This window comes from Salvelinus alpinus, chromosome 14 (assembly GCF_045679555.1).
Source record: "Salvelinus alpinus chromosome 14, SLU_Salpinus.1, whole genome shotgun sequence".
NCBI classification, from domain to species: domain Eukaryota; kingdom Metazoa; phylum Chordata; class Actinopteri; order Salmoniformes; family Salmonidae; genus Salvelinus; species Salvelinus alpinus.
The window spans coordinates 48,442,228-48,456,456 of NC_092099.1; the positions used below are offsets into that span (position 1 = coordinate 48,442,228).

The 14,229-nt window shown below is 40.9% G+C and overlaps 1 protein-coding gene across 1 annotated transcript in view; it reads right to left on the minus strand.

Annotated features, from left to right (window-relative positions):
• Positions 1-10,314: 10,314 nt before the first annotated feature.
• LOC139539001 (contactin-associated protein-like 5) overlaps positions 10,315-14,229 on the minus strand; it is a 149,856-nt gene continuing 145,941 nt past the window's right edge. Inside the window, exons 22-24 of the mRNA XM_071341645.1 lie at positions 13,872-14,075; positions 13,437-13,496; positions 10,315-12,779 (exon numbers count right to left, since the gene is read on the minus strand). Coding sequence (XP_071197746.1) covers positions 12,538-12,779; positions 13,437-13,496; positions 13,872-14,075 — 506 coding nt within the window. The 3' untranslated portion in view covers positions 10,315-12,537. The remainder of the gene's footprint in view (positions 12,780-13,436; positions 13,497-13,871; positions 14,076-14,229) is intronic.

Genomic DNA, 14,229 nt, shown 5'->3' on the forward strand with positions numbered 1-14,229 from the left:
CAACAAGTCCGCAAAAAATGGCAAACTCTTTGCCGTCCATCGCTAACCCTTATAATTAGTGACACAGCAGTCCTGATCGTAAGGCACCTGTACTCTTTTCTTCCACTACAGTGACTCGTGATGGCCAATGTCATACCACACTGGACTTAAGAAAAAAGGCTGGCTTGTTGGGCCCTCTGAAATGGACCATACCCAGTGTGCATAATATATCATGCAAACCACAGAGTGAGTCAGAAAGAACGCTGCACTTTGGAGAAAAAAACTAGGTTGTTCCGCTGCTGCCAGAATAGGCTTGTAGGAAATATGGACATTGTAAACGTTTACTAGGTGAAAGAGAGTTATCACCAATTTCACAAATGGTATTTAGTTCACAATAATGTCATTGTATTTATCTACATGACTTTAAATAAACTGTTTCACTTCATGTTGACCAAAGAGAAGACAGTTTGAGAGAAGGCACAGGGAGAGAGAACAGAGAGATCACAGTGGCCTGTATGTGTCCACAGGGATCCACGTCACCATAGAAGTCCTTTCTCTAGACGCATATTACAGTGATCTGGCGTGTCTGCATCATGCATGTCACAGTGAACCTCAACTGGCTTTGCAGAGCTGTAGCTGGGGCTGCTGCTACTCTCCGCCATCTTTTTTTATGTGCCTTCGCAGGTACACGAAGATCCTGCCCCAGGACAATATCATGGTGCCGAAACCCAGGAATAGAGTTAATTCCTTGGGAACTGATGGTGGTGAAATAGAGTATGCATATCCAGCCAGGCACATGATGACAGGTTACCACAAGTCGCTGCATTAAAGTTGCTGCATCCTTGACTACAAGTATTTTCAAGAACCCTCGGGAGAAGTACAAGGAAGAAGTATTGTTGTGTGGTAGATGGTGCTTCACTGTGGTCTAGATATGAGGGGGAATCTCAAAGGCTGGTGTAGTGTCTTCCCTATGCAAGTCACCTTTTTGGACACATCAGAAATAACTAAATAAAAACAAAAATTATGTTTTACACGGTAGTGGTAAAATAAATGTGTCGCCAAATATCCTCAAACACACTATAATCCATCTTTGAAAACATTCCCTTTAACTGGACATTCACACTTGAAAACATTCCCTTTAACTGGACACTCACACTTGAAAACAAATCTTTCAACCCTATCTTTTGCAGCTCAAATGGATCTGGAGCACTCCAGTTTGCATGGACATTAAAACGTTGTTTTCTCAGGTGGTTTTCTGCCTCATTTATGTTTTGTGCTAAAAAGATAATCTACTACCTAGCAACATGCAAAGTGGTTAAGGTGAAAGTAAACTTCCTTGACCTTACTCGGTGCCACGCCTCTAAAGCCACTGTGTATTTCATGGAGACGTCATGTTATCTTATGATTGATAGAACCAGGTTACAATAGAAACAGGGGAATAAAACTGGGTCCTACATTACAGTACAGCTAAGATGCAATTCATTCAATAAAAATTTAATGTATTTTTTTTTTATTGGATGGATCAGAATATCTCCCTGTGTTGTAATATTTGACTAACCTGGGCCCCGGTTTCCCAATAGCGATGGTATTTAGTTTTACGAGTGTTTTAAAGCTCACAAGTGCATTGTTGAGGCATGTGTCGATACTGATAGGATCGAATCTCCATTTAAATTTTAACCCCTTACACTCGTGGAAATAGGCCTACAGTTGAAGTCAGAAGTTTACGTACACTTAGGTTGGAGTCATTAAAACTTGTTTTTCAACCACTCCAAACATTTATTGTTAACAAACTATAGTTTTGGCAAGTCGGTTAGGACATCTACTTTGTGCATGACAAAAGTAATTTTTCCAACAAGTGTTTACAGACAGATTATTTCACTTATAATTCGCTGTATCACAATTCCAGTGGGTCAGAAGTTTGCATGCACTAAGTTGACTGTGCCTTTAAATAGCTTGGAAACTTCCAGAAAATGAAGTCAGGGCTTTAGAAGCTTCTGATAGGCTAATTGACATAATTTGAGTCAATTGGAGGTGTACCTGTGGATGTATTTCAAGGCCTACCTTCAAACTCAGTGCCTCTTTGCTTGACATCATGGGGAAATCAAAAGAAATCAGCCAAGACCTCAGAAAAAAAAATTGTAGACCTCCATAAGTCTGGTTCATCCTTGGGAGCAATTTCCAAATGCCTGAAGGTACCATGTTCATCTGTACAAACAATAGTACGCAAGTATAAACACCATGGGATCACGCAGCCGTCATGCCGCTCAGGAAGGAGACGCGTTCTGTCTCCTAGAGATGAATGTACTTTGGTGCGAAAAGTGCAAATCAATCCCAGAATAACAGCGAAGGACCTTGTGAAGATGCTGGAGGAAACAGGTACAAAAGTATCTATATTCACAGTAAAACGAGTCCTATATCGACATAACCTGAAAGGCCGCTCAGCAAGGAAGAAACCACTGCTCAAAAACCGCCATAAAAAAAACAGACTACGGTTTGCAACTGCACATGGGGACAAAGATTGTACTTTTTGGAGAAATGTCCTCTGGTCGGATGAAACAAAAATTAGAACTGTTTGGCCCTAATGCCCATCGTTATGTTTGGAGGAAAAGGGGGAGGTTTGCAAGCCACAGAACACCATCCCAACCGTGAAGCGGCATCATGTTATTGGGGTGCCTTGCTGTTTGCTGTCAGGAAGTTAAAGCTTGGATGCAAATGGGTCTTCCAAATGGACAATGACCCCAAGCATACTTCCAAAGTTGTGGCAAAATGGCTTAAGGACAACAAAGTCTAGGTATTGGAGTGGCCATCACAAAGCCCTGACCTCAATCATATAGAAAATGTGTGGGCTGAACTGAAAAAGCGTGTGCGAGCAAGGAGGCCTACATACCTGACTCAGTTACACCAGCTTTGTTAGGAGGAATGGGCCAAAATTCACCCAACTTATTGTGGGAAGCTTGTGGAAGGCTACCCGAAACGTTTGACCCAAGATAAACAATTTAAAGGCAATGCTACCAACTTCTAATTCAAATCAAATGTATTCATAAAGCCCTTCTTACATCAGCTGATATCTCAAAGTGCTCTACAGAAACCCAGCCTAAAATCCCAAACAGCAAGCAATACAGGTGTAGAAGCACGGTGGCTAGGAAAAACTCCCTAGAAAGGCCAGAACCTATGAAGAAACCTAGAGAGGAACCAGGCTATGAGGGGTGGTCAGTCCTCTTCTGGCTGTGCCAGGTGGAGATTATAACAGAACATGGCCAAGACGTTCAAATGTTCATAGATGACCAGCAGGGTCAAATAATAATAATCACAGTCAGCACCTCAGGAGTAAATGTCAGTTGGCTTTTCATAGCCGATCATTCAGAGTATCTCTACCACTCCTGCTGTCTCTAGAGAGTTGAAAACAGCAGGTCTGGGACAGGTAGCATGTCCGGTGAACAGGTCAGGGTTCCATAGCCGCAGGCAGAACAGTTGAAACTGGAACAGCAGCACGGCCAGGTGGACTGGGGACAGCAAGGAGTCATCAGGCCAGGTAGTCCTGAGGCATGGTCCTAGGGCTCAGGTCCTCCGAGAGAGAGAGAGAAAGAAAGAAAGAAAGAAAGAGAGAAAGAGAGAATTAGAGAGAGCATACTTAAATTCACACAGGACACCGGATAAGACAAGAAAAAATACTCCAGATATAACAGACTGACCCTAGCCCCCCGACACATAAACTACTGCAGCATAAATACTGGAGGCTGAGACAGGAGGGGTCGGGAGACACTGTGGCCTCATCCGACGATAACCCCGGACAGGGACAAACAGGCAGGATATAACCCCACCCACCTTGCCAAAGCACAGCCCCCACACCACTAGAGGGATATCTTCAACCACCAACTTAGACAACTGAGACAAGGCCGAGTATAGCCCACAAAGTTCTCCGCCACGGCACAACCTAAGGGTGGGCGCCAATCCGGACAGGAAGATCACATCAGTGACTCAACCCACTTAGGTGACGCACCCCTCCTAGGGACGGTATGGAAGAGCACCAGTAAGCCAGTGACTCAGTCCCTGTAATAGGGTCAGAGGCAGAGAATCTCAGTGGAGAGAGGGGAACCGGCCAGGCAGAGACAGCAAGGGCGGTTCGATGCTCCAGTGCCTTTCCGTTCACCTTCACACTCCTCGGCCAGACTACACTCAATCTTAGGAACTACTGAAGAGATGAGTCTTCAATAAAGACTTAAGGGTTGAGACCGAGTCTGCGTCTCTCACATGGGTAGGCAGACAATTACATAAAAATGGAGCTCTATAGGAGAAAGCCCTGCCTCCAGCTGTTTGATTGAGTGTATGTAAACTTCTGACCCACTGGGAATGTGATGAAAGAAATAAAAGCTTAAATAAATAATTCTCTCTACTATTATTCAGACATTTCCCATTCTTAAAATGAAGTGGTGATTCTAACTGACCTCAGACAGTGAATTTTTACTAGGATTAACTTCACTAGGGTAGGGGGCAGCATTGGGAGTTTTGGATGAAAAGTGTGCCCAAATTAAACTGCCTGCTACTCAGCCATAAAAGCTAGAATATGCATATAATTAGTAGATTTGGATAAGAAACACTCTGAAGTTTCTAAAATTGTTTGAATGATGTCTGTGAGTATAACATAACTCATATGGCAGGCAAAAACCTGAGAAAAATCCAACCAGGAAGTGGGAAATCTGAGGTTTGTAGTTTTTCAACTCTTGGCCTATCCAATATGCAGTGTCTATGGGGTCAAATTGCACTTCCTAAGGCTTCCACTAGATGTCAACAGTCTTTAGAACCTTGTTTGATGCTTCTACTGTGAAGTGGGGTCAAATGAGAGGGGATTGAGTAAGGTCTCTCCCAGAGTGCCACGAGCTGACCATGCGCGTTCATGTGAGAGTTAGCTTGAGTACCATCACATTTCTGAAGACAAAGGAATTCTCCAGGTTGGAACATTATTGAAGATTTATGTTAAAAACATCCTAAAGATTGATTCTATACTTCGTTTGACATGTTTCTACAGACTGTATTATAACTTTTTGGACTTTTCGTCCGTACTTCCGCTGGACTTTCATGCGCGTTGTGAGTGTAGATTGTGTACTGAACGCGCAAACAACAAGGAGGAATTTGGAAATAAATGATGGACATTATCGAACAAAACAAACATTTATTGTGGAACTGGGATTCCTGGGAGTGCATTCTGATGAAGATCATCAAAGGTAAGTGAATATTTATAATGCTATTTCTGACTTCTGTTGACTCCAACATGGGGGATATCTGTTTGGCTTGATTTGTCGTCTGAGCGCCGTACTCAGATTATTGCATGGTTCGCTTTTTCCGTAAAGTTTTTTTTAAATCTGACACAGCGGTTGCATTAAGGAGTGGATCTAAAATTCCATGCATAACAGTTGTATCTTTTATCATTGTTTATTATGAGTATTTCTGTAAATTGATGTGGCTCTCTGTAAAATCAAAGGATGTTTTGGAACTTCTGAACGTAAGGCGCCCATGTAAACTCAGATTTTTGGATATAAATATGAACTTTACCAAACAAAACATACATGTATAGTGTAACATGAGGTACTCATGATCATCAAAGGTTAGTGATTCATTTTATCTATTTTTCTGTTTTTTGTGACTCCTCTCTTTGGCTGGAAAAATGGCTGTGTTTTTCTGAGACTTGGCTCTGACCTAACATAATCGTTTGGTTTGCTTTCGTCGTAAAGCCTTTTTGAAATCGGACACTGTGGCTGGATTTACAACAAGTGTATCTTTAAAATGGTGTAAAATACATGTATGTTTGAGGAATTTAAATTATGTGATTTCTGTTGTTTTGAATTTGGCGCCCTGCAGTTTCACTGGCTGTTGAAGAGGTGGAACACTACCGTCTCACGTACCCTAGAGAGGTTAAATGGAAGTAAAACTAAATGCATGCTCTTCAACCGATCGCTGCCTGCACCCGCCCATCTAGCATCACTACTCTGGACGGTTCTGACTTAGAATATGTGGACAACTACAAATACCTAGGTGTCTGGTTAGACTGTAAACTCTCCTTCCAGACTCACATCATGCATCTCCAATCAACTTCCTATTTCACAACAAACCATCCTTCACTCATGCTGTCAAACATACCCTCGTAAAACTGACTATCCTACCGATCCTTGACTTCGGCGATGTCATTTACAAAATAGCCTCCAACACTCTACTCAGCAAATTGGATGCAGTCTATCACAGTGCCATCCGTTTTGTCACCAAAGCCCCATATACTACCCACCACCGCGACCTGTATGCTCTCGTTGGCTGGCCCTTGCTACATATTCGTCGCCAAACCCACTAGCTCCAGGTCATCTATAAGTCTTTGCTAGGTAAATCCCAGCCTTATCTCAGCTCACTGGTCACCATAGCAGCACCCACCCGCTGCACGCGCTCCAGCAGGTATATTTCACTGGTCATCCCCAAAGCCAACTCCTCCTTTGGCTGCCTTTCCTTCCAGTTCTCTGCTGCCAATGACTGGAACGAATTGCAAAAATCACTGAAGCTGGAGTCTATTATCTCCCTCACTAACTTTAAGCATCAGTTGTCAGAGCAGCTTACCGATCATTGCAACTGTACACAACCCATCTGTAAAATGCCCATCCAACTACCTCATCCCCACATTGTTATTTGTTTTTTTGCTCCTTTGCACCCCAGTATCTCTACTTGCACATTCATCTTCTGCATCTTCTGCACATTCATCTATAACTCCAGTGTTTAATTGCTAAATTGTAATTATTTTGCCACTATGGCATATTTTTTGCCTTACCTCCCTAATCTTACTTCATTTGCACACACTGTAAATAGATTTTTCTATTGTGTTATTGGCTGTACGTTTGTTTATCCCATATGTAACTCTGTGTTGTTTGTGTCGCACTGCTTTGCTTTATCTTGGCCAGGTCGCAGTTGTAAATGAGAACTTGTTCTCAACTGGCCTACCTGGTTAAATACAGGTTAAATACATTTTGGGGCTTCATAGAAAAGGGGGTGAATACATACGCATGCACCACTTTTCCGTTTTTTTAAACAAGTTATTTTTAATTTCACTTCAAAAATTTGGACGATTTTGTGTATGTCCATTACATGAAATCCATTTAAATTACAGGTTGTAATGCAACAAAATAGGAAAATCACCAAGGGGGAGGAATACTTTTGCAAGGCGCTGTATGTTACTGTACAGCCACTGCGTTCCAATTTAGGTGCTATCAATGATAAACCTGCCATTTTTTACTTGTTTATGGGATGACAGGGGCTGTGAGTGGAAAGGGCTACCATTAGAATTACTCTACAATACTCTCGACGGTTTAGCACCTAGAAAGATATTATATTTGCGGTTCCGGTGGCATGCATTGAGCTAGAAGGGGCAATCAATCTCCTAAAAGAGAAAACAGAATCACTTGAAAATCATTCCCATAAATTCAATGTGTGGATCATAGGACTTGAAACTGCCGTGGAAGCGGGAAACCCAACTTCTTTCATGAGCAATATTTTCTATGAACTGTTCAGGTTGGAGAAGCTGGGTCCCATGCCACTCATTAACATTGAACACCTCACGGGTATGGTTGTATGAATCCGCAGATTTGAAGTCAAACGGAAAATTGTTCACCTTGCAATGGAATCGGGGGCTCTGACCTATGCGGAAAAGTGGATCAACATCTACCCAGACCTGAGTGCCTAACTGCTAAAACAGAGTGTGATCTACAACGAGGTGAGATACCAGCTACGCAAACTAAATCTGAGATGTGGCTTCATCAACCCGGCAAAACATTCTAGAACACAACACACATGTTCTCCACTGCCAAGGAAGCTCAATATTTTTTCAAGAATCGTATCAAACCTAACACAAGGGGACTAGTTGACAGATGGAACCCCATTATAACTGGCTCAATATTTCAGGTATGCTATCCATGCACAATCCCACAGCCTATGGATATGATGCTGCACTCAGCATAAGAAAATGATGAGGACACACCCTCAAGTGGGTACAAGGAACATTATTACTATTATTGCTGAGTATTGGACTTTGCTCTTATTATATTGCCTAACACAGTGATGACACCACACTAAGTAATGAACAATATATTGAGGTGTCACATGGACTGGGGCTGCTCCCTTTTGGTGTTACTAGCTACTGCTAAGGAGAGATGGACAGTCCCATATGACTGCACAATTATAAATATTTTGGTTGATCGCTGTCCCCCTACGTTTAAGCTCTTCAATTTATCTCCCAAGGAGGACGGCCTATAGGGTATGATGAATGTTTGTAAGATCTACAATATAGACTACATTTCTTGTATATACCCTCTTATTTTTTGTAAATAGTATGGGGCACTTAAACGCTTAATGAAGATGGAGGGCATATTTATGTTTAAGGTAATTTTATATTTTTTTACTTATCTATTTTTTACTTAACACTTATTTTTCTTAAAACGTATTAAAACATTGTTAGTTAAGGGCTTGTAAGTAAGCATTTCACTGTAAGGTTGTATTCGGCGCATGTGACAAATAACATTTGATTTAATTATAATGCAAAACCATTTGTACAAACTGGCTGCTCTGTCATCTGCCCCAAACATAACTGAAGGTGTAATCATAATGATACATAAGAAACTTAAAATCACCATCTTGGGTAGACAAAGACCAGAATCACTTTCTTTAAATGTATCCATAATGGAAGGAAAATTGCCTTTATTAATGTTAATGCTCCAAATTCATATGATCCAATTTTTTTGGTTCTCATATTGTTAGAATGAACGGAATTCCAACTGGCTACTGTGCCTGACATGAATGCCATTTTGGACATGCAGGACACATCTAATAAGACCACCTACAATCCACGTGCAACCAAGGCTCTCCAACATATACTCCAACAAAGACTCTCTGATTACAACCTCATTGAGGCCTGGTGAGCCCATAATCCAAAAGTTAACGAGTACACAAACATTCTCCAGAAACATTCTCCTGAAACATTCTCATAAAACATTCTCCCCGATCTCTTTTATAATATTATCTACACCTTGTAATTGACAGCCTACAGCTGTCCTAAAAGAGCCACAAGATGGCATTTCAACGTTTCATTACTACAAAATCCTACATTCTGTGATCAATTTGAAATTAAACTAAACTAATTCATAATTATCAATAAAATTTGGTCGATAACACCCGGATTCTATGGGATGCTACTGAACTTTCTACTAAAAACTATGCAACTGCATTTGCATCTGGCTTGGAAAAATCACATTTAAAGAATATATCAGAATTCACAAGGCTATCCAATTTCTCCTTTGCTATTTTTATTATCCATGGAACCCTGGCCGAGGCAATTCGTCAATCGAAAGAAACACACATTTACCTAAAACCTACTGATCACTTAATCTCATTATACAATGATCATATTTTACTATATCTAGACAATGTATCTCAATCGCTCAATGTAATAAACAATGTAAATTCACCTTAATCTCAAGTTACAAAATGTATTTTATTAAAAAAGTATGGTCCACAGATCTAAATTAATCTGAAAAACCCTTTAACTGGAGCAGGATATGGAAAAATATTACCTTGGCGTCCCGTAATCCGAATCATCAAGCTATACATTTTAAGTTTAGTGGGGCGGCAACTAGCCTAGTGGTTAGAGTGTTGGACTAGTAACCGGAAGGTTGCAAGATTGAATCCCCGAGCTGACAAGGTACAAATCTGTCGTTCTGCCCCTGAACATGGCAGTTAACCTACTGTTCCTAGGCCGTCATTGAAAATAAGAATTTGTTCTTAACTGACTTGCCTAGTTAAATAAATGTAAAAAGACTGTACATAACATCAAGGAAATGTTTTACGATAAAATTGGCCCCAACTCCTAACTGGCGACTGTGTCCCCTAAATCAAGTAAGCACATTTCTTCCTATGATGTGAGTGTCCTGCAGTTGCATATTTCTGGGACAGAGTTACAAAATAAATTTCGAAGTGCATGAATGTAGATATTCACATGTTGGATGGATGGGTAATGGGATGTTGGCTCTCTTATTTTAGTTTATGTTCCTTTACATACTAAATGTATTATTACCTTTCTAACTCTTTAATTTGATCATAATGATCAATACTTCGTTTTTTGTACATTTTTCTAAAATGTTTTATTTTCTTTTGGAGTGCTAGCCCACAGGTAAATACAATATTAACTGAGTTGTAAATTATGTGTCGATTGTACCTTTAACCCCCCCTCCCCCACAACAAATAAATCACAGACAAATATATAAATGTGGTCACAAAAAAAAAAAGAGACAATAAAATGTTCCACAACTACAGTTCTGACATCGAAACAATTTAATGTTCTGGCTTTGTGATTGAATTAGGTCAGATTCCATTTTGTACCCTATTTACCATAACAACGTCTGGAGGAAGATGGGACGCAGTTTCACACCACGTAATGAATGTTTCTACTTCATCAGAATACACAGCACCACCCATCCTTGGTCTGTACATGCTTATACACACATGTGCAAACAAAACGCAAAAACACACATACCGTATTCAAAGCCCCAAAAATGTGTGTGAACGGAAGAAAGACAATAGTTGTGATAGAGCTTATGTAGCACGAAACACCTGGAAAATATCATTATTTTTCAAAAAGAATGTTTGGTTTTATTAAACATATATTCATAATATACCTGTACAATTATAGCCATACAAAACTGGCCCTCAAAGTAATCACAATATCAACAAGTACAAATAGGAGTCTCAGAGGTTAATTATAACTTGCTTTCAAGGACACTTTAATTTGAAAGAAAAATGTTTTCAGGCAATACCTCAGCCAATCTTATTATTTTGTGACGGTGTGTGTATGAATTGTTGCTCATGAAAGAGTTTTACGTATGAATTTTCATTCTCTGTTTTTATTGTTTCTAAACTGTCAAACTGGGTTATTTTACACTGATGATACTTTCCCTCTTCGTTTTAGGTGGAAAATAAAACTAAGCTAAGCATCCACATCCATCATCCAATACTAGTAAATACTAATCTCCTTATAATGTAGATCTAACACAGGGATACTGTTAACAATCAGTACAAAAGCAATGAATTACAAACTTCAAATAAGAAATAAGATATAAAATGGTCACCAATGCATGACCAGGATCAAAGGTGTGACAGAACAAATGGTTGCTTGAGGAAACAATTTAAACGAAACAATGAAAAATACAAAGAAAAGACAAAGAGCTTATGAGAAGATGAGGAACAACTAAAGCTTTGTATATGGCAGCTCTTCTAACCCTTGGCCGGCAGCCACTTGAGTGGGATGTGATAGGTTGGCTCTCTTGCTAGGGGACAGCTAGCAGATGTTCCAGTCAGCTGGGTTCTTTTTACATTCCCTTCCTTGCAGCAATACAAAGCAGCCTAGCCTACGGCTTAGAAACCTCAAGAACATTGGGCAGAAAGAACAATGATTTTCAATCGAACTTTCCAAAGAATAATGTAGGAAACCGGTCCAGGCACCTGTCTCTTGTATTGATGTAATTTTTAAATGGCTTTATTTAGGGATTTAATGAAATTTGAATATATAACTTTTTGTATTTAATCTGAATTAATCACTGCTTTATCAAGATCAGTAAAACAATACTTGTCTTACTCCAATGTGTTATTTAATATTATGTTATCTAAGATGGCCTTTGCATTGAGCCTTTTCAACCATTCCCAGAGCACTGCACCGCGGTACTGTAATTACCATCAAAATGGTGGCTGAATAGTCTCCCTGCCCTCTGAAGGCAAGCCACTCTGTATTGACCCTCTGTATTACATCAATGTCAAGGATGTGAAAGCTGTTGAACTTCTCGTCCTTTTCTTAAGTATTTGAAATGGAGTAAGTGCATCTGTGTGTAGTTTCTGTGCGTCAGGAGATTTCTTCCCCACACGACAGTGGGATAGTTTAATCTTGGCCATCTACACCATTGTGGCTTTTTCCCATAACATTGCCCACTTTTCCCATAACATTGCCCACTCTTCCCATAACATTGCCCACTTTTCCCATAACATTGCCCACTTTTCCCATAACATTGCCCACTTTTCCCATAACATTGCCCACTTTTCCCATAACATTGCCCACTTTTCCCATAACATTGCCCACTTTTCCCATAACATTGCCCACTTTTCCCATAACATTGCCCACTCTTCCCATAACATTGACTATTCTAACCTTTCCAGGCTCTTTGTATTTCTGTCATTGGATAAGTCCATTGCACCAAATCCATATGCTTCAATTTCTTATGGCACTGTTTCCTGTCCCATCACCACCATTTGTGAGCTGGCCGGTCAACATATTTGCAGCTACAAGTCCCGTCCTACGGGGGAGTATCTACACAGAAACGGGAAGAAATTCCCCACCAGGATATTCCCACAGTTCCCTAAAGGAGAAGGAATTCTTCTTTTCTACCCCAGAGGAGGGAGGAAAAAGGCTGCCTCCTCCTGTGCAGACAGCTAGACAAAACAGAAGAGAGGTAAGCGGCGATGGCTAGAAGGCTTGGCTGGACACTGTGGTCAGATGTAGTACTCCCTGTTGTCCCTGAGGGTGGAGCTATGACTGTCATGGAGGTGGCACTCTGTCCGGTAGGCTGGTTCTGCCTGGTAGGCTGCTTCTCTCCGGTAGGTTGTTTCCAGGTTGGTTTGGTGCTCCTTCTCCTTGATGCTGGCGTCTCTCCGGGCCTGCCGGTGCTGGTACAGGAAACGGGTCATCACCGCCACTACACATAGAGTGATGAAGACTATTGCTGACACCACACCTGCGGGGGAGCAAGGGAAGCCATTTTAGTTATAACATCTGAGGGGGGCTGGGGTCATGACTCATTTCATGGTCCGTCTCAATTTATTAGAAATAAGTTACCCTGGACTTAAAGATGCACTAGGCAGAAATCGCTACTCCATTACCTGGTTGCTAAAATTCGAATAGTTCGCTTAATTTCAGTACAGTATATGTGACAAAACAAGCAATTATAGTGTATTATCATTGTACCAATTACACTGCTGTGAAATATAATTTCTATAACCAAAAATATTGTATTTTCAGCTATTTGAAGCTGGTGTACAAAACTGGAAGTAAAAGATCCAAAAACTATAATGAATATCGGGAAGCATAGAAATAGCGCACATAGAACAGATCTACCACTTCTTAGACTTGCTTTCAATGAGAATGACAGATCTATAAACACACATTTCTGTGTGAACTTGGTTGGGTCACCCAAAAAGTTACATATTGCAGCTTTAACAAATAGGAACCCCATCCACAAAAAACTTCAGAGGGACAGCCATTGTGAGGTAAGAGAGTGAGAGAGGAAGAAAGAGGGAAAGAGAGAAAGAAAGACAGTGAAACAAAGTGACATCTAGGACTAGTTTCATATTAACACCGAAACAATAAATTACGATAAAATAGAGAAACAAACCTCCTATGACTGCCGAGTCATGCCGGCTGACATTATCTTTGTTTCTTTTCGCAGCTTGATCTGGCAGGGAAGAAAGGCCCATTCATTATCTTTCAGTAATGAGTGAACGAGCTGTGCAGCAAAATGGATGTTCCTCAACAGGGGGGTATGTGGCAGAAGATAACTTATTTGTTTAACTGCGTAAACAATGAAAAACAAAAGTTCCATCAGGCTGGCAGGAATCAGCTCATTGTCGACTCGTTTCTGATTCATCTGAAATGTAATAATGATGCTTTAAGTCGGAGGCGAGACTGGGAACATCCACAATCGATTCCACACAGCTCTAAATGGCTTCCGCTGTGAAAGCTGAACAGCTGTGGCAGAGTAAACGAACTCATTTACTTGTTTTATCCAGTTAGCTGAGTGGAGACTGTGTTTTACAACAGCAGCACTTACCTGAGAGTGGGTGTGAGGTTGTTGAGTCAGCCGGAGCCCCACAGTTAGACTCCACCAGGTGACCCCGTACGCTGACCAATGAGCTGCCACGGTTCAGTAGCGCTGCCTTCAGTGGAGCCATGTGATTGAACTGGACGGAGGACAGGCAGCCAATGAAGCCCTTAGATCCTGCCTGCATCACTTCCTCATCAAAATTCTCACCTCCTGTTATACAGAATTAACATTGAAACATTATGACAGCAGTCTCCCACTGGAAGGTGATCCACAAGAGAATGGGCCTCTTGAAAACTAAAACAAACAAAACATACTTCATGATGTACAAATGAGTCATTGGGGAAGATATGTACGCACAGCATTT